Genomic DNA, 27614 nt, shown 5'->3' with positions numbered 1-27614 from the left:
CTAGGCGATGATGATTTGAGGAAAACAATAAATCAAAAGAGAAGGAAGAGGGATGATGCAAATTCCAGAGCTTCAACTTCCTAACCTAAATGCATCAAAGTAATCTTATTGAACAGGAGGATAGTGTACCATTTATGTTGGTATTTAAAACTTGACCATGCTTCATGAAAAGTTTCCTAAGATAAGGATGCAATTTTATGCATAAGTCTCAGTCAACCACTAAGATAACAAGAAGTTAAGGAAGAATCCAAGAGTATATTGGGTCAAGGACAAATGCAAAATGATTCAAAAGGTCTTTAATCAAATGATAATAGCTCAACAAAGAAAAAAGTGGCCGTGAAAACAAAAAAAGATTCATCTAGCCCATACTGGTCATTGAAGTCGATGCAAGACAGGGCCACCACCATTATAGAAGAGTTGAAAATGGTGGACCTCATCACAGATCCAGACATACAAAGGCATATCTTAATAAATGCCAAAATTTTTGGTGGAGAAAGACAAAACTCGATAAGTATTGTTGAAAGAAAAACATGAAGTGTTTACATGAAGCTACAAAGATATGCCTAGACTTGACCATGAAATGGTTTACCATTCCGAAAGTAAACTTGTCAAGCAATCGTAGATGAATTTTTATCTAGATGTGGAAGTGAAAATCAAGAAAGAGTTGGAGAAAATGTTGATTGTAAAGTTTGTAAAGCCCATCCAATGTCCACCTTGACTAGCAAACATAGTGCCAATAAAGAAGAGAAATGGTCAAATCTAGATGTGTATAGATTACTGGGACCTTAACAAGGCTTGCCTTAAAGATGATCCATTACTAAACATGGATGTTCTCATTGGCTCGACCTTCAAACAAGGCATGCTCTCATTTATGGACGAGTTAACTGGGTATAATCAAATTAAAATGTCATAAAAGGATGCTGAAAAGACCGCTTTTGGAACACCATTTAGGAACTTTTACTACACTATCATGCCATTTGGATTCAAGAATGCTGGAGCAACATATCAAAGAGCTATGTCTGCAATATTTCAAGACATTATGGGAAAAAAATAGAAAACTATGTAAATGACCTAGTGGTGAAATCCAAGACACGCAAGGGTGATTGGGAGATCTTAAAGAAAGTGTACGAGAAGTGTCAGACATGCCAGCCACATGCAACCCTTAGTTATAGATGTGTTGTAGCACTCTAAAACATGAAAATACCATAACCATTCCATATTTGGGGGTTGAATTTAATTGGACCAATCCGTCGACATCAAAAGAGCACATTTAGATTCTTACAGCCATTGAATACCCTACGAAATGGGTGGATGTTATTTTAATGTGTAAAACTATTAGAGCAGCTATGTCTAACTTCAGTTGGGAATATATAATGAGCAGATGTGAGATCCCCTATAAAATTGTAAGTGATAAAGGGACAACATTTGTCAATAAGCAAGTAGAAGCTACTTTAAAAGGATATGATGTCAAGAAAAATGGTCCACAAGTATACAGAGGTTGAAGCTGCCATCTCCTGAATCATTTATGGGCATATCGAATTTCACTAAGGTCAACCATCGGATTTTCTGTATATACTTTGGTGTATGGCATCGAAGACAGTAGTACCTGTAAAAAAATTGTACCTACCAAGATGGCCTTGATTGTCAATGATGTAGAATGAGATGTAGAGTCATGCACTAACATTCGGATCAAGGACCTGAAGGCCATCGATATGAAAAGACAAGTAGCCTGGAATAATGTCGCATCCTACAATGAATGAGTAATGAAAGCTTATAAATAATGTCGCATCCTACAATGAATGAGTAATGAAAGCTTATAACATGGTCGTCAGACCATAAGAAATCTAGGAGGGTGACTTAGTGCTCAAAGCCATCAATTTTTTTAGAAGGAAAATATTACCATCTCAAAATTTCATCCCACTAGGAAGGTCCAAATATTGTGAAATAAGCACACTCAAGCAGGTACTTTTGGCTTATGAATGCTGTTAGAGTGATTCAACATGACCCATCAATGGTGAATGGATCAAACTATCCTACTCTTGAAGGAAATGTTAGATACAAAAAACTCTCTCAAACTTTGACAAAATTTTTATGGGTCAAAAAGTCAACAAGCATGCTGCATGCAAGAAGCACTCTTTTGGCACTTTACTCTTTTGGATTTCTATATTTTACTTTGCTAGAGCTATTGCTTTATGGGACACTTCTCACTTTTTTCTTTTTCTTTTTTTTTTTATGAAATTTATAATCCTCATATATATATATATATATATATATTTGGGAAAAGAGATGAGTTTTGGAAAATCAAGTTCTTTGTTAATTTCATTGCTTTGAAATTGCATCACGTCTTATTTTAAATGACATATGCTTAGTTATGTCTCTTTGAATCAAAAGTAAGATACATTACTCTTATTTCTAACCAAAAAAAAAAAAATTGGCATGACCTCTTTGTATTTGTAGCCATGTCTCAAAATAAATGCCTTTTTTACTTGCACAAGAAAGCATATTTATAAAGATCACATATTTTCAACAGCCAAGCATTATGTTTTAAACATGTTTCTCAAAGCATCACCAAAAACACATCCCCACATATTATTTAAAAAAAAAAATCCAAAAGGGTCTTAAACATGCATATGAGTTTCAAAAGTCATAGAAAATCCAAAGAGAAATGCCAAAGATATATGATTCATATGTAAGATGCCAAAAAGGATCCTAAGTTAGCCAAATTCCATACTACATACAAAATGTAAAAAAATAAAAAAAAATAAAAAAAATTAATGTTGCCTATTATCCATGCTAGAGACAAAGGGGAAAAAGAAAGGCTTCAAAGTTACCAAAAGTATACAACGATAGCTCAAGGAGCTACCAAATCATGCAAACAAAAGAATAGGAAACATGCACCCAAAATATCCAAAGAAGCAGAAAACTAGGTTCAAAGACTGCCAATATTAAAGACTGTTATTCATTCTATTAGAAAAAAATATAAATCAAATGAAAATCTACCTTCCATCAGCTTAAGCTTTTGGGATAGGTGGTATTTCAACTTGGTATTAGAGCCAGAGATCCTAAAAGTCTTAGGTTTAAAACTTTACAATTCCATCCCACAAAAAAAAAAAAAAAAAAAAAACAAATATAAGGACCCAAAGAGAAGCCTAAAAAAGGCGGGCCCACATTTGAGGGGGAGTGCTAAAGAAAAATATAAATGAAATGAAAGTCCACTTTCCATTAACTTAAACTTTTGGCATCAGTAGTATTTCAACATGGTATCAGAGCCAGAGATCCTGAGTTCAAACCTCAACAACTCCATCCAAAATAAATAATAAATTAAAAACACAAGTAAGGACCCCAAAAAAGGCCCAAAAGAGACCGGTCTACATTTGAAGGAGAGTATTAGAGAAAAATATAAGGGCAAAATGCATTTTAGTACCGTCTACTTTGAGCATTTTTTAGTTAGAGGTCTGTAAAAAAAATTTTTACATATAATACTCTCTATTATCCAAACCATTAAAAAGAAACGGGCTCTGTTAAAAACTAATCACGTGAGTTTCATGTGGCAACTAAGTCAAATTTTTTAATACTTTCTTATTTTTTCTGAAAAATTGAAAATGGAAAACTGTTTTTAAAATCAAATATCTGAAACTCACCATTTCCACAGAAACGAACCTAGGTGGGCCAACAACACCATCAATGATGACATGCGTGACATGCACACCCATTGGTTGGAACTCCCTTGGCAAGCATTGAGACAGTGCTCTCAATGCAAATTTCCCACAACCTGCCGTTAGGTTCATATTATCCATACAACCACTCACAATGCCAAAATTTGTTAATTCTACAATTCAAGCTAGTTTTGATTTTGGGTTAAATTAAATTTTAAGACCTTGAAGGAGTGAAACTTACATAGTTCAGAGTATCCAGCAATGCCGCTTATAGAACAACCAATGAACAAAATCACCACCCTTCCTCTTTCAATCATGCTTGGAAGAACCTTCCATTCCAAAAACATATAAAATATAAAAATAAGAAGGAACTAGCTACTTTAAAAATATTATAATTCCCAAGACCTATTTGATTATAAGAGATCGAAGTGATTATCACTAAAAGCAAAAGAATCTGTTAGAGAAAAATATAAATCAAATAAAAGTCCACCTTCCACAAGCTTAGGCTTTTGGGATCAGTGATAATTCAACATAATATCATATTCAGATACCAAGAGATCTTAAGTTCAAAACTTAACAACTCCACCCAAAATAAAAAAAACAAATGTAAAGACCCAGAGAAAAGCCCAAAATAGGCAGACCTACATTTGAGAGGGAGTGTTAGAGAAAAATATAAATCAAATAAAAATCCACCTTCCATAAGTTTAAGCTTTTGGGATCAGTGGTGATTCCCACTCAACAGAAGCAAGATTTAATTGTAGATAGAATAATGGTGAAATCAGTTTAGTATTTTCAAGTCCCAAAGTTGTGGATATTTTGTCCATTTTTTTCAATAGTGGCTTTTGAATCATTTTGAACTGGGAGCAAGATTGATACCTGGTGAACGCGGTGGAAGACACCCACAAAGATACGGCAAGGGATTTCTCAAAGGAGTTGAGGCGAATATCGGTGAAGTTGGTTGGGTTCCAACACATGGGCTGGTACGCATTGTATACTAAAACCTCCACAAATTCCAGAGACAAAACCCCTTCAAATGCCTTTCTTACACTCCTTGAGTCCAAGCAGTTATTTCTTATTGCGAATACCTGAGCTTTCTCTTCCCTCGCTATTTCATCTGCAAATCTTGACAATATCCCTATGTTTTGATTTTAAAAACATTTTTTCATTTTCAATTTTTTAGAAAAAAAACAAGAAAGTATTAAAAAATTTGACTTCTTTGCGTGCAACTAATGTAAATAGTTTTTAACAGAATCCATTTGTTTTAACGGTTGGAATAGTAGAGGATATTATATGTAAAATTTTTTTTTATAGGCTACTAACTAAAAAAGACTAAAAATAGAGGATACTAAAATGCATTTTACCCAAAATATAAATCAAATAAAAACCCACTTTTTATCAGTTTAACCTTTTGGGATTAATAGTATTTCAACACATCCAGAGTTGCAAAAAGGATATATATGTAGTGCAAAAAGTATGAGTCTTTAACAAACATCTAGAGCACCTCTTCCAACATTAGTTGCATCCGGAACATCCTTTTCAACATTTATTTCACCCGCAACATCTCCCTCAACACTTAGTGCATCCATATGATCTCTTTCATGCTTGCAACATTTGTAAAATTCATCTCAATAATTGCTCTTTATCTATGATATTGATCCTGTCATAAAAATAAAAAAAAAGATGTCAAAGGCTTCTTAGTCAACAACAAAAATCATCAAAGAAGCACACATATAGATATAGAATATTCATACTTGTTGGAGCCACCGGATCATGTCATGGTGATATAAAATCTTAAGGATTCTCCATGTGAAATATTGCTACAATAAGAAGCAAGTTAGCAGCATTGTGAAAAAACAAAATCATCAATCAAAACCCAAAAAGAATCTAGCAAATGTATGAACGGCAAATGAGGAGATTAGTCACCTTCAAATAAGAAGACACCTACACCTCAGATCATAAGCAGTAATCTCCTGTTGTCAGAACGATGAGAATGCCAAGCTTTGATGATGGATAATATAGATGTGTGAGATATTAGACAAGGAACGATGAAAAAAAATAAATAAATAAATAAAATTGATCAATCAAATACTAATGACTAAGAAACAAAATGACACTCACCAAAGCAAGAGTCAAATCTGTCATTGTAACCACCACCGATCAACCAAAAGAGAGAGTGCTTAAGATTATGGGTTTTAATGATGGTCACCAAATGATAAACAACAAGGCAGGGAACAAACTCACCAAATAAAGTCCAAATCTGTGCCACCATAGCCATCACAACCGTCGGTGAGAGAGACTGTTGGAGAAAAAGAAGGCATCGGAGAGAGAGTTGCAATCTGGGAGCAAGAGGCACCACTGTTTGCATGAAAGAGGAAGCTAAGAGGTTAAAATGATTCCTCTAATGTAAATCCAAGGGTGAATTGACTTTACCATAATTAATTTCTTTCATTTAGAATTTGGGGAAAATGAAAATGATCGTTTCAAAATAAAATTATTTTTCTATCATCTAATCTAAGCCTATGGAGATGATTTTACCTTTTTTATCTTTCCCATAGAAGCATATGCATATGTCTATGTTCATGTCATGCTAAAATCTCTCTATATTGCACCTATTTAATTATTTATTTCCATTTTATACTTATATTTTAACGAGGAATTCAAATATGCAAATTTATTCCATAAAATCTTTTTGAAGGGGCTCATGGGTTAGTCTTATATACTTTTATGGATATACAAAATTTGAATTTTTTTTATCCATAAAATTAAAAGAGGCTAATGTTGATATTCAATTTATATACGAAGAACCCAATAGTTTCATTGGGTCTAAAATGTATATTTTATTTAAATATATATTTTTTTTTTTACACAAAAGGTAGTCCCAAGCTACTTGTAGAGCTTTTGATTGGGGATTGGTTTGGCCGGTACAATCTATGCAATATAGGTTTAATTTAGATTATGTTATTAAAAGGGTGAACCACTCGGAGGGTTTTTAACCTAACAATAATAAAATAATCTAGATATTAAAGTAATAAATGGTATTTTGTCAAACCTTAGATAAGCCAAATTGTTCTAAGCCTTATGCTTGTTCATATTTCATTCTAGCCCACTCTTTAATCCAAGTAAAGTAGCCTACTTGTTCATCCAAATCCCTTTAGCCAAGCTTAAAAGCCTTCTTGCTTGGTCCATTATTCCAACTTCAGCATTTGTATATATACATATAGAGTCATTCTATAGTCAGGGTGATCCAAACTAAAATGGTACGGTCCAAAAATGTAAAAAAGATTATGATTATTGGATTCAAAACCATAGACACGGACGGTTCAGATTTAAAATTCCCTCATGTGAGAAAAATTGCCAAAATTTCCTTCCCGCTCGACACCGCAGCTCTCGCTCGACAGTAATTGAGACACTTTTGGCAGCAAGAACCCAAAAAAAAAAAAAAAAAAAAAAAAGAACAGCAAGGTTCATTTCTTACTGTTGGCAGCAAGAGCACCACGGAACTCCCCCAGTCTCATAATATTTGCTTTGTCCTAAGATTGAGTTTTCTCAGAATTTTGAAATCTAAAACTAATATGGGTTTTCTTTTTGCAAATCAATTTATAAGGTCTACCCAATATGGGCAGCAGAAGTCAGATGAGGAAGATGAAATGGTGAGCAACGGCAATGAATGTAGAGCAGTCCTTATGCAGTGTTCCAATTTCTTCCTCCGGGTTTAGAAATGGAAGTTTTCCAAGCAACGATAGAGCCTCTTGAGGAATTGATGGAAGCTGGGGATACAATGGAGATTGAAGAGGATATGGGTAGCTTACCACAAGGACAACCCAATAGTGGGTTTGGTGGGATTGGTTTGCATCAATGGTAGCAACAACACTGCATGATTCCACAGCCACCACAGCAAGCCTCCACACCCATCAGAAGCTGTAAACTTGTAGCCTTGGGGATATCAGAGATTGCCTCCATTTTTATTTTTATTTTGGTTATTTTTACAAGGGTAGGAAAAACATGGGGGGTTGGAAAATTGGGTTTTGTTGGTTGTTTTTAGTGTTTTGGATGGTCTATGCCTTGGAGGGAAAGTGAAGCAGTAATGTCTTTGAAGATAGTTTCTTTGGAGGTTGTTTAACTCTGGCTCAATTGTCTAGGTCTACTAAAACCAAGCCCAAACCCACACTTCCTTCCTCTTCTTCCCCTTCGGTCTCTCTCTGTCTCTCTGTTTTTTTTTTTTTTTTTGGGATCTCATGTCTGAATTTTGGCTCTGCAATTTTGTAATTTTGTTCATGTTTTTTGTGTTTTGGTGCATTATTTCGCCTATTTTGCACTTGAAGTAGGCGTGACCAGCCAATTGCGGAAGGAAGACTTGGAGATCTTCCCACTCTCTGATCCTTCAAACAGAGAGAATATGGTGGACACCTCCTCACCCTTTAGGAACTGCAGCAAGTCTTCTTCTTCTATGTATCTGTAGTACAATCACAGTAGGTGTACATGCCTTGCGTAAAACTAATGTTATCCGTTTGGAAGCTTTATAGTTCAAAGCCGACGTTTTTACATTGTAAAAGTGTCGGTTTTTGTAAATTTTTTTAATTTTTTTTATTATTTTCTTTTTTAATTCCTTTGTAATTTTTTTGTATTTTTAAAAGGATCATTCAAAATTATAAAATTTAAATTTAACAAAAAAAATTGACAGCCAATTGAAAATTAGAAAATTGGAAGATAACAAAAAAAAAAAAAAACAAAAATTGGGGGGCCAAAGCAATGTAAAAGTGTTGGCTTTTGTAATTTTTTTGTTATTTTCTTTTTTGTAATTATTTTGTTTTTTTTTTAAATTTTTTTGGTACTTTTACAAGCATCATTTAAAATTACAAAATTTAAACTTAATAAAAAAATAATTAGGACTGATTGAAAATTACAAAATTGAAAGTTAACTAAAAAAATTGGGGGACCAAAGCTGATGCTTTTGCATTGTAAAAGCATCAGGTTTTCTAAATTTTTTAATTTTTTTTTAAATATTTTGATACTTTTACAAACATCATTTAAAATTACAAAATTAAAACTTAACTAAAAAAAGTATAGTTGGGGGCCGATTGAAAATTACAAAATTAAAAGTTAAAAAAAAAATTTTGGAAGGTCAAAACCAACGCTTTGACTTTGTTAAATTTTAATTTTGTAATTTCTAATAATACTTGTAAAAGTACAAAAAAATTTAAAAATTAAATTTTTTTTTAAATGTAGAAAAGCTGACGCTTATGTTGTAAAAAAGCGTCAGCTTTTAGCCCCCACAATTTCTTTTTCTTTTTTTTTTTTTAAGTTTCAATTTTGTAATTGGGGTCCACCGTCACAGGGATCGAATATCCTGATCACATGAGCTTCAATGCTATCTTTGCATAAGGAAGTACTAGTTGCAGCCTCACAAAATCAAAGAAAACCCAACCCTCATAATCAACCATGGAAGCAATGGGCAAAGAAGAAATCGGATGATGAAGAAGATGAAGAAGAAAAAATTGCCTCATTCTTATCATTGAAATCCCATAAGCAATCAGTGAAATTCCATCTGAAGTGCCAATCGTCGAGCTTCGAAACCAAGCTCAGGAAATCAGTGACAGATTGCACAATCACATATAAGAAAGTTCATAAGATTTCTCACTCCAACTTTATCTTCCACCATTAATTTCTATTTTCCAGAGCATAGAAATCCAAATAGATTTTTAAAATAATAATAATCAACTTTCATAAAAATATAATATATATTTATGATGAAAGCAACTTTCATAAAAAAAGCAACCAAATTACATATATCTGCCTGAATAGTAGAGAACCTTAATCGGAGGGTAATAGAGAAGAAGATCAAAATACAATCTCACGGCTATAGCAGAAGAAGGCAAAAATTCAACCATATAACAGTAACCTAGTTGTTGTTCCGTTTGTGCCATCGCCTTTCGGGGTATAACATTAGAATACTTCCAACATATGCCTTTCGTAAGAAAATGGTCAACTTCTGTTAGAACCTTGCTGTGAAGTTTTTGTTTTTCTCTCTCTTTTTTTTTTTTTTTTTCCTTGCTGCCAAAAGCAAGAAATGAACCTTGCTTTTCTTTTTCTTTTTTATTTATTTATTTTTTATTTTATTCTTGCTGCCAAAAGTGCTTCAATTATTTCCGAGCGAGAAGGAAATTTATGCAATTTTTTTTCACATGTGGGAATTTTAAATTTGAGTCATCCGTATTTATGGTTTTGAATCCAATAGTCATAATTTTTTTTTCCACGTTTTTGGACTGCACCATTTTGGTCAGGACCAACCTGACCATAGAAGGACTTTATAAATATATAGATATATATATATATATATATATCTTGTTTAAATTCCTCTCATGCCAAATAAATATACATATATATATATATACACAGAGGGGCTATGGTCAGGACATCCTGACTGTGTTGCATCCGGACAAAAAACATGGTATTTTTCCTGGCCGTCTGATTAGAACTGATGGTTAGATTAGATTTTCCTTTTTTCCCGTCCCATTTCCTTCATTTCCCATCGCATTTAACACCATCTCCCACCTCAAGCAGTTTTCAGCAGCCAAGTATCCATCGCATCTACCTTCCTTTCCCACCCATCTCCCAATGTTCCAGCTAGTTCTGCTTGGAATGCTACAACACCCACATCATGCCAAGGTTAATTTTTACAATTGCATTTCCATAAATTGATTCTCTCCTCTTATATAAATTTTTGCTTAACTTTGTCACATTTTATAGGTTACCCCGAAATTCTGTAAGCAATATGCACGTGTAGAAGATGTTATCAACAAAGCTAAAGAAGAAGTGAGCAGCAGTAAATTTGGCTTGCATACAACCTTTTTTTTTTTTTTTTAACTCTTACTCATCCACCTTTTCTTGTTATTTCTCTGTAACACCAAATAATGTCATCTATATAATGTGCTGTTAGAATTCCTATTGAGTGGTAAAATAATTTGATTCCTGCACAAAGTTGTATTTGGAATATTGAAGCAATTTTAGGAATGAGAATGAGATTTAAAGCCACTGTTCATGGTTTATGATCTTTGATACTTTTGGTACATGACTCCTAATAGACTTCTCAGTCTGTTGTTTGGTTGAAAATTTATATATTGGAATGCATTTGCAAATTCAAGGGAAACCTCCTTTTTTTTTTTTTTTTGGTGGGTCTCTTTCGTGTTCTTCCCTCTGTAAAGCCCTTCGATTTTGATTTTTCAGTTTTATCAAAAAAAAAAAAAGAAAAAAAAAAGGAAAATGTGATCTTTTTCTAAAAACAAGTCCACTTTCTCCATTTTGGCAATGCTCTCTTTCTCCATTTTGGCAATGCTCTTTTAGAAAAGCGTTGCCATTCCTCCTCCCCACCCCCCCAACCCCCTCTCTTAAACTTAGCATATGTTCAATTTGACTTGAGGAATTTACTTCCAACTGTATATTAAATGAGGAATTTACTTCCAATTGTAGCTGTGGTTATTAATTTTGGCTCTTTCTCTTTCTCCTCTGAATGGTGGCTCTTCCTCTCTCGGATAAACCGTGACGTTGTATTTGGGAGGTGGGAGATGGTGGAAAAGAAACGGAAGAACGGTGGCTCGGAAGGGAAGGGAAGAACGACATTTGGAAGGTAATTTGAGATTGAGAGCTTTTAATCTACACCGTAGATTTTAATTCCCTCATCAAAAGACCATGTTTTTTGTCCGGATACCACACGATCAGGACGTCTTGACCATAGCCCCCTCTATATATATATATATATATATAGAAAAGAAGGATATTGTTTCTAAAAGAAGGACATGCTTCCCTTTACACTAAAATATATTTGTTGAGTAAAAAATTATTTTTTAAATGATAGACATCACATATTCTCTCTCTCTCTCTCTCTCTTTCTCTCTTACTTTCCCAAGAAACCCTTTTTCACCAAAAGGAAATGTAAGAAAAAAGGTTTTTCTTTTTCTTAAGTAAAATTCAAAAGAGCTCAGATAGTTTTGGATAATCTTACATAATTTGGAACTGAATTTAAACTCTCAAAATGGTAGGCAAAAAAAGATATTAAAAGAGAGTTTGAAACCCTATATGATGGGGATTCCCTCCTTCATTTAGGGACTTTTAGAATTTTCTACTTAATCTTCTTCTCCTTCTTTCTCTCCTTTATTCTAGCCATATATATTGGGTAACCTCCGTATTTGAGCCACCTTATAGAGGAAAACCAAAAAAAATAGAGAGATAAGCCCATTGAATTAAGTGTGAGCTAAACCTTAGGAAGACTTTGCTCTATTTAAGCCTAATTTGTTTAGTTAGTTTCTTTCTAAGATAGATCATTCAAGAAAAATACCATTTATAAAACTACATTGCAAAGCTTGCTTCCTTTCTCCATTAAAACCATTTTACCCATTTGTTTTCTTTGTGGAGTTATAAATATGAGGTTTTTATTATGTTTTATTATATTAACTTATCTTTTTTGATATCCTTTTATGATATTTGATCTTTTTGAAAGGTAATTTTTTCTTTGAATTTGTGATTAGGTGGTCACCGAGAAGTATGGATTTGAAAAGTACCTGATTTGGTTCACTGGCATCAAGAATCCATAGGGTTCAATCCGGAAGTAAAAGTTGTGCATACAGAATGAGCTTAAATCAAATAAAATGTAACATCTGAATGAACATGTGAAGTCCAAGGAATGCAGCACCCAAGCAAAGCCCATGACACATTTCGACCTAACACATTATTTGTACAGAACAGATGATGAAAACGAAATATGAAAGGTGCTTAAAATACAAAGGCAATTATCCAACTGATAAAACAAAGAGAGTGTTATACAAATACCGATTATGTAAATATATATATAGATTGCCTTTTTATATATTATATTTTTAAGCTTGAATTTTCAAGTTCTTACCAAACAAGTTTTCAAATATACAGATATCATTTTGATAGAATCATTTTTGTTTAATTATTAATTAAATACACCTTTCAGTACCTGCAGTAACCCAAAAAAAAAAAAAAAAAAAAGGCCCAGGCCCAACAAATGAGGGCACTACTTAACAATTACTCATCCGGAAAAAGCCCATGAGGCTTATACACGTGCAAACCGGACATATATCAACATTATACTTATATAGAACTACAAGATATTTACTGTTCATTATCCTTATCTAGAGCAACATGATATTTAGTGTTTCTCATATCCTTATATTTGTTATTCCAATATTAGTGAATAATGCTAAGAGAATAGTTCAAAATCAAGCATCAATCTTAGATTTGCCACTTAATATACTTAACCAAACAGCCCCAAATTAAACCTGAATGCTAATTTTGCCAAACCCTTTCGAACAACAATTTAAAATTAGTGTTCTTACTAGAAGATAAAGAATCTATATATATATATATACACAATTATCTTCATTCTTGCTCTCTGTTGTTTTCATCTTTATAATTTGAATCCGCCTAATTTGGTTATTGATCACTTCCTCGTGTATGTACATGATTAGAATAATAATATCAATTCAGGACCACAACACCATATTATATATATATATATATATATATATATATTCCTTGTAAACTTCATAATATTATTGCCCTGATGTTGTGGAAGCATTTATACACCCACAATTGACCCCTATTTTATGTGAATTCTTTTGATCCCTGCTAGCCAGGGAATGTTTGGTAATCACAAAAACAAACTCTTACAATTATTGTCATTATTATTATCATCCTAGAGACTTTACAAAATCATTATTTAGTTTGAACGATATATAATTCTGGATTTGATTCTAGTATAAAAAGAAAATAATAATAATAAAATTTGTAAAATAAAATATAATATAATGGGAGATTCCATGGCCCTAGGTGGGTTGATGAATGATGATTGATAGATATTTTGGAGCCTCTTTGTATCCGTACGTAGTATGCAGAGCACAGTTGCGTACTAGTTTTGTCTTGGAATTACGTGGCTGGTGGGTATTGCCCAATGAATGATATATTTAGCTCTACGTACCCACCATCAAAACCCTTTTTCAGATTTGATATTCCTTTTGGCTAAGCAATAATCCCCAATCATCCATTTTCTCTTTTCAGTTTCCAAATCTCTGATTTTGCAATAGGAATGGTTGCTTTTCTATGTAGTAGAGCTCTAAAAACCTTTTATTTACCCCCAAAAAAAAAAAAAAAAAAAGGAGCTCTAAAAACCTTTTGTATGTTTGGTAATTAACATTATCTGCACCAAAATTGCCACGTCCAACACAAAAGCTAGCAACAATAGTGATTTATGGGGGTCCCCTCTTTGGGGTTCTCATCCACTTGTCAAGAAATTAAGAAAAAAAATTTAGGACCCCTTTGCATTTAATTTTAATATGGAATCGGTAAAAAAGGGGGTTTTGACAGACAAATGGATAAATAGATGATCAAGGAGAAGACTCTTTTGGAACATACTAAGAACCAACGCGACAAACATCCCAAGCTATGGTTTAGCATTTTCTATGGGATAAGTTTGATCCATTATAAAGAAGAATAATAGAAGCTACCCCACTAAAATGAGAAAATTCCAAAGGAGCAAAATTCTCCAAAATTCTTTCGCAAGAGCTTGAGAGTGAGACCCACATTAAATTCTCCACCTCAACCCCCCCTCTCTTTCCCTCTCTGAAAAAGTGGTCACTCTCTCACTTGCTAAATGGACACATTGTAAATGCTCACCTCAAAGTATCCATCCAAAAAGGCATTTAGAGGACAAAATAATGCATGCAAAGAAAAACACAGAGCAGACAGCTGGTACATTTCTTGGAGGTGCACACTTTCTTGTGGAGGATTGAATCATGAGAAGAGCAACCCACAATTTAATTTTATTTCTTTTAGTTTTTTATTTATTTTTTTATATAGGTTTCTTTTTGGATGCAGAAAGAGTTATTTATTGAAAAGATCGCAAGTTTTCGATGTTAGTGGTAGGACCAAAATGTGGGATATGTATGTATAATAAGTTTATAAAATTGGCCTCTTATCAGATCATTACCCGATAATATTAAACCAAGATTTCTTATTAAAAATTTGTTAATTAGGCTGCATTATTATTTAAAATTATAAAATAAAATATTATCAATTATAAGAGACTGACTTATCTATAACATATACAACTTCTATAATTTAATAATGTGACAAGTATTAATCATTGCTGCAGCTTGCCCAATTAAATTTTTAATTTAAAATTAATCATTTTAAGTGGCATATTTAGTATATGATATAAATCAATGTGATTTTCTATTTCAAATTATAATGGAAATATATTTCTAATAGAATATATATTTTCTTCAAAATTATATTTTCCCTTGTACGGCCGATATGGTGATGTGTCAAATTAATTTAAAATTAAAAATTTAATTTGAGATATAACAATTATTAACACTTGTTGTGGTACCATATCTCTTATTATATGTAAATTATGAGATTGTTCCAAAAAATCATATATAAGAGCATAGAATTATGACGTGTTAAAAATATGGTTCTAACAAAAGATGAGATGTGTCAAGTATTAAACATGATTCTAACCATGTCTCTTGGAAATTATTTCCTAGTTTATATTAATGGACATGGTAATATGTCAAAGTTGATTTAATACTAAAATCTTAATTAGAAATGTGATAAATATTAACATTTTTTGTGATATCATATTTCTTATCATGTATAAACTGTGAGATGGTCATCAAAAAATCAAATATAAACATATAGAGTTTTAATGTGTTAGAAACATAATTCTTACAAAACATGAAAATCATATTAAATGCTAAATATGTTATTTTTATTAATAATTTAAAATTTAGTTAGACAAATAGGAATTCTTAACATTTCACATGCCAGTAATCAATATCAAATGGGAACTGTAATTTTAATAAATCAAAATTATATAATATATTCACACGTGGATCGGATGAGAGAAAGGTTTGCCACACGTGTAAAGATTGCAATTAATGGAGCATATATGTATATTGGTAATTGGTCTCCGTGTCTTTTCTAGTAATAATGGGAGGTCTGATGATTATTAAAGAAAAGTGAGGTAGTTGGAAGGAACTAATGAGTAGGTTAAAGGCCCGAAAAGAGAGAAAAAGGCAGAGAGAGAGAGAGAGAGAGAAAATGGTAATAGCGATGGTTAGGGTTTCATTGTGACCCATTTTGGAAGTGCTTTCTGAGATGACTATCGGGCTTCAGTTTGCATAATGTCTGTTTTTTGTGTTTTATTTTTTCTGAATCTTTATATGACCAAACCCCATCTCAACGCGTGGTAATCCGTTATTTCCATGCTCATACCCCAAAATGGTTTAAATAAAAAAAAAATTAAAAAAGAGAAAAAGAAACAATATTAATATTTTTGTTCTCGTGGGTAAGGTGGGCCATAAATATCTTTTATATCATGGAATTTTTATTTTGGTTAGCTGCAATTTAATATAAGTGTATTTTAACTAAATTACATATTGAATTTTTAATGTTAAAATGCTTTATATTGAATTCTTAATTTTTAATTTGTTTCATATAAATTTAATTTTTAAATTAAATAATGAAAAGTTTAAAAATTGAGAATATTAACTAATTTTTTTAATTTATAAATAAAATATGAAAAATTTAATTAATTAATAAATAAGAAAATTAGTCAATTTTCTTAGTTATTTAACTAGTCAGTTTTTCTAGTTATTAAATTTTTTAAATTAGTTTAAAATTGTAACTCATATAAAACAAATTATAAATTGAAAATCTAATATGAATTATTTTAAATTTGAAAGTTTAATTTATAATTAGACTAGAATACAAAATATATTAAAATACAATTAATCTTTCTTTTTTTCTTTTGCAGGTCGTATTTATAACATGGAATTTGAATATAGGTTATTTGATTGTTATTTAGAAAGATTTTATGGACCAACTAATCTCATAACATAAAATTTTATTTTAATTTTCTTTTTGGGGTACTTGGAGGGTGTCCAAAATCAAATTTTTTTTTTTTTTTTAAGAAGTCCAATATCCAAGTTCTTGGTTCTTTTACGTAAACAACGTACAAAATAAAACATAAAAAATAACGTAGAACGAAATTGAAAAGAGAACCTAGAAATACGACGTGCATATTTTTATGGATAAGATGGTATATATGCAAGTAATATGATATATGTTTCTTTATCTAGCTTTCCGTGTCCAAATAAAAACTTATTTTATAAACGATGCAAAACGGATAAGTCAATTCTCTAGTGATCGATCACTTTAATTAATTTCACGCAATCCAACTGAATTGAAACAAATGTTATTTTTCTTTAGTTACTACAATTTAAACAAAGAGCAAGTTAAGTCCTAAAAAGAACTTTCTTCTTCATCATAATTCATCTTCTATTTAATTTTTTGAAACAATTAACAGCCTAAATATAAAGCCATTACCTTTTTTTTTTTTAATAGTAAATCTTAACAGTTTGAATAATATTATTCCCTATTACCAAAGAGAAAAAATAATAATAATAATAATAATAATAATTTTTTCCCTAAATGTAATATACTAATATGAATAAATACATGTTTTATGCGTGCATTTGAGGCGCGTTAGGAAAGCATTATGATTGATCTAAGAAACTTTGCTTGATCAGCAGAAAGCGAGGCATGACTCTAGTGGGGTTTTCACTTTCACTTTCGAATCTAATTTAAGTGTCTAAAAGGAGGGATGGACCACCCAAAAACCACATAGCATACCTAAAAGCAAAAATCATATAAATAATGTTATATATAGTACTTAAATATACATATAATATGGGAACAAAAGGGTTTAATTTAATTTAATTATATAGAGTGTGAATGGAAAAGGATTTAAACTAACAAACCCCCCACAAAAGTTCACTAAATTAATCAGACCACTAAATTCCTATGTTGCTCCACGTACCCCCTCCACCCCACGCAATCTAAGCTTGGCTAAGCTCTTCAATCGGGTAGGTGGAAGTGCATCTGCCGTGCCCCCCCAATATATTTTAGATACATGCATGATGATTAAATCAAAAGCATTTTCGAATTTTTTTTTTCTTTAATTATTTGATTTGAATAATCAAAAATTAATAAAAAACTTCTCGTTAACAATCGGTTAATCTAAATATCCTCGGTCATAGATTAATTAAAAGATTCTAAGATATTTTTTGTATCATCTGCCGACTCATGTACGGTACGGATCCAATAGTGTTTGGTGGGTTACGTATAGGGTGTATTATATATAGACAGCATATACAATTAACAGTACTATGTGCCCAATTAATTAATTTATTATGTGATATATATAGCTAATTTGGAAAAAAACAATGTTTTATTAATTATTTAATTGCTAATAATTGGGATTAGCGAATTGGAGTTGGCCAACGATATATATTCTGAGGCGTGCATCATGGACGGCGTGAGGCTGAGGTTATCGCAACGTGGATTTAGCTTAATCACTTGCTTTTTTTTTTATTAATTAACTTAAATCACTTGCTTATTATAAATATATATATATATATATAAATAAGATGATAATTTAAATAGTTAATATTAAATGATTTAATTTTAAAATGTTAATAATAAAATTAAATATTTTAATTAAAATATTTTATATAAATTGAAAATAATCATTTAATAAAAAATAATAAAATTCGTACCACTAAGTAAAATTAAGTATAAATATATATATATATATATATATATATATATATATATATTTATAATATAACAAAAAGATGATGAAGAAAAGAAAAAGTTAGAGACAAAAAACACATTCTATTATTATTCGCCTTTTGTCTACCATATTGTTCTGGAAGACTAGGTTGATGTTGATGATAGCTAGAAAACATATTCCCTTGGCCCCCTTCCACCTCCATATAAATATACATCATCATCCTCCATAAAATTTTCACGGGAAACTTTTTCCCTACGCTTTTGCTCCAATAGTGTTACCTTAACTCCTATATAATACATATATATATATATATATATATAGCTGTTTGATGAGTATATCTAACTTGCATGAGGGACTATTTGATTAGAAATGGGATTCAAGGAGGCTATAATTCGAAGCTATGACAGAGAAGCTGATAGAGCTCGAGTGGAAGATCTTGAACGAAGAAGCGAAGTAGGTCCAGCTGAGAGATTGTTTCTCTTCACCGATACTCTCGGTGACCCCATTTGTAGGATTCGAAACAGTCCCATGTACAACATGCTGGTATCCTACTCTTTTCTTCATCCTTTTCTCTATTTGAATTTTTATTTAATTCACAAGCAAAGCTTTAAACTTTACTAGTTACTTGTATTTTCATTGTCAAAAATTGATAGTAGTATGGTAAATTTCGGTTTATCATCTATAGGTAGCAGAATTGAATAGCGAGTTAGTCGGTGTCATCCAAGGCTCAATAAAAGCTGTGACGGTTCATCATCATAACCCACCAAAAGATGTAGCCAAAGTGGGCTACATCTTAGGCCTGAGGGTTGCACCACTCCATCGAAGAAAAGGTATCGGTTCGAGCCTCGTCTGCGCAATGGAACAATGGTTCCTAGCCCACGAAGTCGAATATTCGTACATGGCTACCGACAAACACAACGAGGCTTCGGTCAAGCTCTTCGTCCACAAACTCGGCTACCACAAGTTCAGGACACCGTCCATCCTCGTCAACGCGGTCAGATACAATCGCTCATCGCATATTTCATCGAATGTCGAAATAGCGAAGCTGAAACTGGAAGAGTCCGAAGCCATATACAGAAAATTAATGGATAAAATGGAGTTTTTCCCTCAAGATATAGACCAAATACTTAGAAACAAGCTGAGTTTGGGGACTTGGGTTGCTTATCAAAGAGGAAAATCATGGTCTGAAGGCCAAGTTCCTGATAGCTGGGCCATGGTTAGTGTATGGAATAGCGGTGAGCTTTTCAAGCTGAGGCTAGGTGATGCACCTTTGTCTTGTTTAATGTACACAAAAAGTTCGAGATTGATTGATAGATATTTGCCTTGCTTCGGATTAGTTCCGTCGATACCGGATTTCTTCGAGCCGTTTGGATTCTACTTCATGTATGGAATACACCATGAAGGTCCATTATCAGGGAAGCTCGTGAGGAGTTTGTGCAATTTTGTGCATAACATGGCTAAAGAGACTACTGGAGATTGTAAGGTTGTAGTAACAGAGATTGGAGATCACCAACACATTTTGAGACATCACATCCCACACTGGAAATTGCTGTCCCCAGAAGATTTGTGGTGTGTAAAAGCTTTGAAAAATAATGATGCGAAAAACAACCTCTTTGAATCGACAAAAACCCCACCAACAAGAGCTCTTTTTGTAGACCCAAGAGAAGTATAATAAAAAAATAAAATTAATACTGACCCAGAAAAAAATAATAATGACAATAATTTCTTTTGGTTACTATCTTGAGCTTGAGAAGTTGAGATCCAATTAAAAGTTGAATCAACGCCACATCATGTTATTTTCTATTTACTATTTGATATATATATATATATATATATGTTATATTATATTACGTTGTGTCCTGTCCATATATATGTTACTCTTCTGGTTGGGGCTTTTCTCTTGTTCCTTTCACAATCGGTGACACAAAATCTCCAAAGATTTCCTTAATTAGGTGCCAACACCATTGGTGTCCTTGGATTGTAACTTCAATTTTGCGTTTCCATGATTCAGACTAATCAAAATCAGGGGTCAGTGTGTGGTCCAAGTTTAATTTTTGTCCTTTTGTCTCTCTGCTTATATGGAGGCTAATAAAGTTCGATCGCTGGGGACCCCCTTCAATGCGGTCTTTGTCTCGTCGTGTATTTTAGATTGGACACAATAACGTGCACCTGCAAAAGAACCACAATTCCATTAAAATGAAACTCTTATATCGATAAGATTATATGTATGTAATGTATGATCCAGTACTCTGATATGAAGGAGACGTCTCTTTGGCTCTCCCTTTTTCATGTTCTTGGCTAAAAGTTAATGATTAATATTTCGGCGCCTTTTTTTCCCGTTTTGAGTGAGTGTTCGATTATAAATGATTAATTTGTTCACACCATATCATGTTACATATAAAACTCTTTTTTTCACCCAGCCAAATTTCACAAATCCTTTATTAATTATTCCTAATATACATCTTTTTGTACACTGAGTTCTTTGTATAAAAAACAACGTTGGTTAAGTGAGTTATTAAGTGATTAGTCGTGGTCAACACCAAGATTAGATAAAAAGCCAAGTGTGGTTGAGCTAGGCTTTCTCTGCCAAAACAAGGAAGCCTTTTTAATCACGTTTAGGAGTGTTTCACATTTTCTTTTTCGTCTTAGTTGCTAAAATGCTAATCATGATTATCATCATGATTATAATGCATGACAAAGGTGGTGGGGGTGGTTGATGCTGACTGTCATTGATTGGATCAAAGGAAGAAGAGTCTCTGGAATTATACAAAACATTATGAATCTGGTGGACTTTAATTCCTCAAAAAGCAGTGTTTCTGTCCTTGCAAGTGAGTAGTGGAGCAAGCTGGCAGAGCATCTATTTGCAGTAAATAAGTGGTTTAGAAGAGATTTTAGTGCTTTAATAATCATGATAATCCATGCCCAAAAAAAAAAAAATGAAGATATATATAAGATCACACCTCAAAAATCTTGTATTAATTAATTTTGTTGCTTTCATAATATGTATATCTGAACAGTCTTCAGCATCTGGAAGTTGCACTAATTCTATACGTAATTGATGATGTATTGTGATCAGAAGCACAAAATGAATGGAGATTATTTAACCAATATAACCTCTTTTCCAAATTCAGCAAATTATTGCAATCAATCAAGGACATCAAAACAGTGACCTATTATTTCTAAGTTCATGGAGAGAATCAGTTATACGAATGAGAAGTATATTAAATTAATAATTATTATATTAATCTCACATATAATATACTTAATTGTTTGAATATAGTAAAACGAGATGAACTAAATTAGTAAATCATTCATATTTATTCTTGAAAAATTATAAGTTCAAAACATCGGGATGAAAAAAGAAAAAACTATTATAAATGATAATAAAAAAAAAAATTGAACTTAGTTAGTTAGCATATATGTTTAAATAGCTAGTTTATTGAAACATTAAATCATCTTGATATTGATATGAAATAATGGTTGATTTTTTATGAAGTATTTAATTAATATATAATTTTGTACTTATAAGTAAAAAAAAAATTGCAGTAACTGGGCATGCAAGTTGATTACCATAATTTGGGTGGGATGGAATTAATATTCTGTTTCTATTTCTAATTTTGAACGTAAACATTTTATAAATCTTTATTTCGATACCATATTAAATTATTAAACAGCGGATCATTGTGGTATTTATATTATAGAATCGCATATATGAAAAAAGTTGTGTAGAGCTAGTTTTACACAAGGTTTTCAAGAAATTTGCAATCCCTAGACGCAGAAGTCCCAAGGAAGTAGCCAAGAGAAGAGCTTATGATATTGAGAGCAGATAAGGATGTGGTGGTTTTTCTCACCAACGTTGTATTTTCAGAATCCGTTGTTGACAAAAACAACCTCTATTGGACCACTTCGTACGTAAAACCAGAAAATTCAACAGATTCCCTAATTAAAGTCAACTACGATCTCTGATTCCAGACCCTCAAGTTCTCCAATTATTCCAATAGACAATTATACATAGCTTTCTTCGACAAACCATTCCACCTGCAAATTTTCTGTCAATGATAGTAATATTTTGACATTCGTTTTTCCACCAAATTTTCCTCAAGCCGCCCTTCCCTATATTATTATGTTCAAAACTGATCTTGTTATTAAAAAAAGAAAATAATAATAAAAAATAACAAAAAATTCATGGTATAAATGCCCTCCACCACAAACTGTATTTGTCTTTCTCATAGATTTAGATTTAGACTTACAAATTACATGTATATTTGTATGTGCGTGGTATTTATATATTTTCTCTTTTTTTCGGATTTGGATTCTCTCTTTATCTAATTCTTTTTTCTTTTCTTTTTTTCCATCCACCTTTGTTTGTTTGTAATTTCGTTTGGTAGAGTCTGGACCATATATAAATACAAGAGCATGATTTTCTATATTTTATATTTATAATAAAACAAGCTGTGGAATTAGTTTTGTCTGTCACGGTGGAAAAGTAGAATGAAGGAAAATGATTGATGGAAAAGTGGATAAAGAGAAAATAGATTGGTTGTTTGCTCGGGAAAGAGAAGAAGATGAATAAAAAACTAGGGAATAGGTATTCCAATAAATCTTAAGATATGGAGGGATTATTAAAAAAACATATATATAGTGAATACAAGATAGCTAATTTTATTTTTTTTTATTTTTTCACTTTTATATTAAACTAAGGTTAGAAAGTAGGTTTCCATATTTATGTCATACCAAACAATAGGAGAGAAACTTTTGAATTTTTCCTTCCCTCTTTTTTTCCATCTCTTTTAAATTTTCCATTATATATATGTTCCATCTTTCTTACCAAACAAGGGCTAATTAAGATTAAACCCATGTAACGATTAAAAACAAAAAATTAAAAATAAAAAGAGAGAGAGAGAGAGAGAGAGAGAGAGAGAGAGAGAGAGAGAGAGAGAGATTTTATACATGTTCTCTTTTTCTCGGATTTGGATTCTCTCTTTATCTAATTTTTTTTTTTTTTTCCCATCCATCTTTGTTTGTTTGCATAACATCGTTTGGTTAAGTCTGGCCCATACATAAATACAAGGGCATGATTTTTATATTTTAAATTTATAATAAAACAAGTTGTGGAATTAATTTTGTCTGTTATGGTGGAAAAGAAGAATGAAGGAAAAAGATTGATGGAAAAGTGGATAGAGATAAAATAGATTAGTTGTTTGATTAGAAAAAAGAATAAGATGAATAAAAAATTAGGAAATAGGTTTTCCAATAAACCTTCGTGTATGAAGGGATTATTAAAAGAAAAAATATTTAGTGAATACAAAATAAATAAACTTATTTAAATTTTTTTTTCTTCCTTTTATTTTTCATTTCTATACCAAACAAAGGTTAGAAATTAGTTTTCCATCTTTATGTCATACCAAACAATAGGAGGGAAAAGTATGAATTTTTCCTTCCCTCTTGTTTTCCATCTCTTTTAAATTTTCCATTATTCATATGTTCCATCTTTCTTACCAAACAAGGCTAATTAAGATTAAACCCACGTAACGATTAAAAAAAATGAAAAAAATAAGAGACACATTTTTAGATTTTTAGATTTTTCTATACCAAACAAAGGCTAGAAAATAGTTTTCCATCTTTATGTCATACCAAACAATAGGAGGGAAAATTATGAATTTTTCCTTCCCTCTTGTTTTCCATATCTTTTAAGTTTTCCATTATTTATAAGTTCCATCTTTCTTAACAAACAAGGGCTAATTAAGATTAAACCCATGTAACAATTAAATAAAAAATAAAAAAAAATAAAAAAAGAAGAAAAGAGATTTATATATATATGTATATATATATTTGCTCTTAGAGATTTTTAGAATCAAGTTATATATTTTTCTCATCATGAATAAAAATTTTCGTGATTTTTTTATCCTTGTTGGTTTACATTTTTAAATAATAATCGTCCAAATGTGCGTATGTATATATACATATATATATATATATAATCGGTCTCACATCAAATTAATTTGATACTTTTTTTATCAATTTTTTAATGGATTAAATATTTAAAAATATATTTATGGTTTTTTTAATTCTTAGAGGATACACTTTATTTAAATAGGGGTCTAATCTATAACTAAATTCATATTTAATATTTAAATTTTAATTGTAATTTGATTTGAAAACTATTAAAGAAAAATCTAATGTTAAAACCATCATGTCTACACCTAATAGATTGAATGTAAACATATATGCCACCTATCATAATTCAATTTCGACAAGTTGTCTTCAGTATTGAATGGCATTGATTAAAGATGGAAGCTGCGGCTGCTAACTGTATCACGCAGTTGAAGTTGTGCATATTATAACTCTTAATATCTTATCCATGTATAAAATGACCCACATGCTTTTATGTGATCCGAACTGACTTGGTATAAATCACATCCGCGTTCAAACTGCATTTTTTTCATTCATTATTATTTCTTGGTATATGTATAATTGACCATGAAAATCAGAAAGCCTTTAACCAAAATAAATAAATAAATAAATAAAATGATGAAAGACTTCTAAATCATAAAAAACCGGCCTTGTGGGTTGGTCCAATTCAACCCAAATGTTAAGCATAGAAGAATGAACGTAACACAGTTGATCGGCTGACAGTCACTCACTGACTCAGCCCAGTTGGATACGAGAACTATGGGCCCTAGTATGTTCTTAGCACCAATTTTTATTAAAATCTTTAATAATATTTAATTAGCATTAACATCCTTTAAAAGTTTATAATCAACAGTTCGGTATCAATCCAAAACCTTCAAAATTTTATTTTTCAACTACTAAATTATATAACTAAAACATTTATTTATTTATTTTGATTATACTATTGCTTAGGAAAGACAATTTTCGTACCTACAATGGACATGCACTCTAATAGTTAAAAAATCACACTTAAAAAGGTTTTAGACGAATGTTTCATTGTCTATAAATTTGAGGATATTGATGCTAATTCAATACTATAAAGAATAAAATGCAAAAGGAAAAATTTTATTTAGAATCTTTGGGTGTTACTATAATTACATTAAAGGCCACACGTAGAGAAGTGCTAAACGTTTAACTTTAAAGCTTACATCACAAGGATATATCTTATGCACCTCCTATAAAGTTTTTGTTTTTTCTAATCATTTACAATAATTTCTCCTCATTTTGATATTTTAAACTTATACCGAGGTCAAAATTAATAAAGCCATAATATCCTCTTTTATTTTGTGGATCGTTGTTGTAATAGTTCATGCTCTTTCAATAAGAATTAAAGTTTGGGCGTATTGCCTGCTTAATTTATTTTCCTTAAGTCAAAAATTAATTATGACGGGAGACGGTGATGAGAAAGGCATCATAATTTGATCCCCACAATATTATAATGTTTATAGATTAATTATAAGAGAACTACACCCTGAAAAAAGTATTACTCAAATCGAACATCAATAGCATATTTACATTAATGTGAGTCACCAAACAGTTTACTAATAGATTTATCAAATAATATAATTATTTTTATAAAATTAACGTGGTATGATTAATTTTATTTGATTTACTTATCTATAAATCTAGATTATACTAATTTGAATTTGTAGATTTGGTTTAATAATAAAATTATAGAAAATACACCTTAAAATCCTAGTTACAATCACGTGGGAATAAAATCTCTCTTCCATTTTAATTTTGAATATATTGTAAAAAAAGTTATACTAATTTGTTAAATTATTGGCCATTTGTTCCTTGGCTAGGAGTTGCATGGAAAGTTATCTTCCACTTTATATTGTTTTTGAGCATTATTTCTGATGGTGTATATGTATGATAAGCAGCTAGCGAAGCCTTTAGAAGACATGAAATTGAAATTTGACAAATAATATAAATTTTGTAATTGATATAGTTTAATGATCTAGATTAACCAATTTAAACTCCACCTTTTACCTAACTAATTTAATGGAATGAAAACATTATTTCTCTCTCCTAATTAAGTCCCCAGCTATTTGATTTTCGAATTAATAATCTAGACAATAATTAATTTATATTTAGCACTGATCAAGTAAGGCCTCCCTAAAATTTTACAAAAAAGAAAATATCTTGCTAATTTACCGTCCACTTTGTTTAAAAGGGTGAAAAAAAAAAAAACACTTTTGATATTGAGGAAATAAAATCTATAAATCTATAAAATCACGAAGATTATATATATATATATATAGTAGTTCTATGGTACAGACCATATTAAAAGCCGATGCTTTTTGAAAAAAAAAATTTCAGCTTTGTTATATATGCTGTATATAAATACACAGCAAAGCCGACGTTTTTTTTTTTTTTTTTTTCAAAAAATATCAATTTTTTATGCGATCTGCATGTGAACGGTCTATACTATAAAATATCTATATATATATATATATATATATATGTAGCTCTTATTTTGTTGGAAGAGAAAAACAAACAGAGAGAGGAAAAAAAAAAAAAAAAGGAAAAGATTATAACAAAAGTGCAGTAGCGTTTGTATCACGTGCAATGGCTTCGATGAGGTATATTTATTTTATAACAGTGTATTTATGCAATTGTCAGCCTAGTATTTACCAAGAAAAATATATCAATGTCAAATACTATATATATATATATATATATATCTATGTTTTCTTTTATGGATGTTATGGATTTTGTAATGTATTTAGAATTGCATTATTAAAATATAAATAAATAAATATTGAGAATAATATTTTTTGAAAATAAAAAAAAAAAGAGAAAATCATATAGTTAGAGAATTTTATTTATTTTTTTTTTTTTTTGACTAATTGTATAGTTAGAGTTAGGGGTGACAATTTGAGTAATGACATGACGACATGATTTGAAAACAAAATGAAATAAATGGGTTTAAGTTTATCATAAATGGGTTTGGATCAAAATTGGGTCAGTTTGTTTAACACAATTACTAATTATATTATTTTTAGGTTATCCATTTAATTCGAAAATGATCCATTATAACTTATTTATTAAATATATCAATTTTAACTCAACACAATTATATATCTGTTTACAACCCATTTATATTTAATTTTAAATTACAATTTTATCTATAATATAATATTTAATAAGTAAAAGATATTATAAGTTAAAAAAACTTATAGATGTTATAAAAGTAATTATATTATTAATTTTTTAAAGATATTTTTTAAAAATAAAACATCTTTAAAAAACAAAAATAAAAACATTAAAACATCACTAAAACTCCTCTCTACCACATGATTAGAAGCTCTAAAATTTGTCATCTTGTCCTCTAGCTCCAAGCCGCA

At 30.9% G+C, this 27614-nt stretch overlaps 1 protein-coding gene and 1 pseudogene across 1 annotated transcript; one reads left to right on the top strand and one right to left on the bottom strand.

The window, feature by feature from the left end:
• Positions 1–1013: 1013 nt before the first annotated feature.
• Positions 1014–5242, bottom strand: LOC107411486 (uncharacterized; annotated as a pseudogene).
• Positions 5243–18443: 13201 nt separating this feature from the next.
• LOC107411499 (probable N-acetyltransferase HLS1-like) lies at positions 18444–20162 on the top strand. The gene is made up of 2 exons (XM_016019097.4): positions 18444–18855; positions 18998–20162. Exons 1-2 carry the CDS (start codon positions 18682–18684, stop codon positions 19982–19984), a joined length of 1161 nt encoding a protein of 386 aa, XP_015874583.1. The 5' UTR covers positions 18444–18681; the 3' UTR covers positions 19985–20162.
• The last annotated feature ends 7452 nt before the right edge of the window (positions 20163–27614 follow it).

The sequence above is a fragment of the Ziziphus jujuba genome, chromosome 10, assembly GCF_031755915.1.
Source record: "Ziziphus jujuba cultivar Dongzao chromosome 10, ASM3175591v1".
NCBI classification, from domain to species: Eukaryota; Viridiplantae; Streptophyta; class Magnoliopsida; order Rosales; family Rhamnaceae; genus Ziziphus; species Ziziphus jujuba.
Note: the sequence above shows the minus strand (reverse complement) of the source record. Positions and strands in the feature narration are given on the sequence as shown.

Coding starts and splice junctions, on each gene's coding strand:
- LOC107411499 (XM_016019097.4), top strand. CDS start 18,682: ATGGGATTCAAGGAGGCTATAATTCGAAGCTATGACAGAGAAGCTGAT. Junction 18,856..18,997: donor GTCCCATGTACAACATGCTG/GTATCCTACTCT, acceptor TATCATCTATAG/GTAGCAGAATTGAATAGCGA.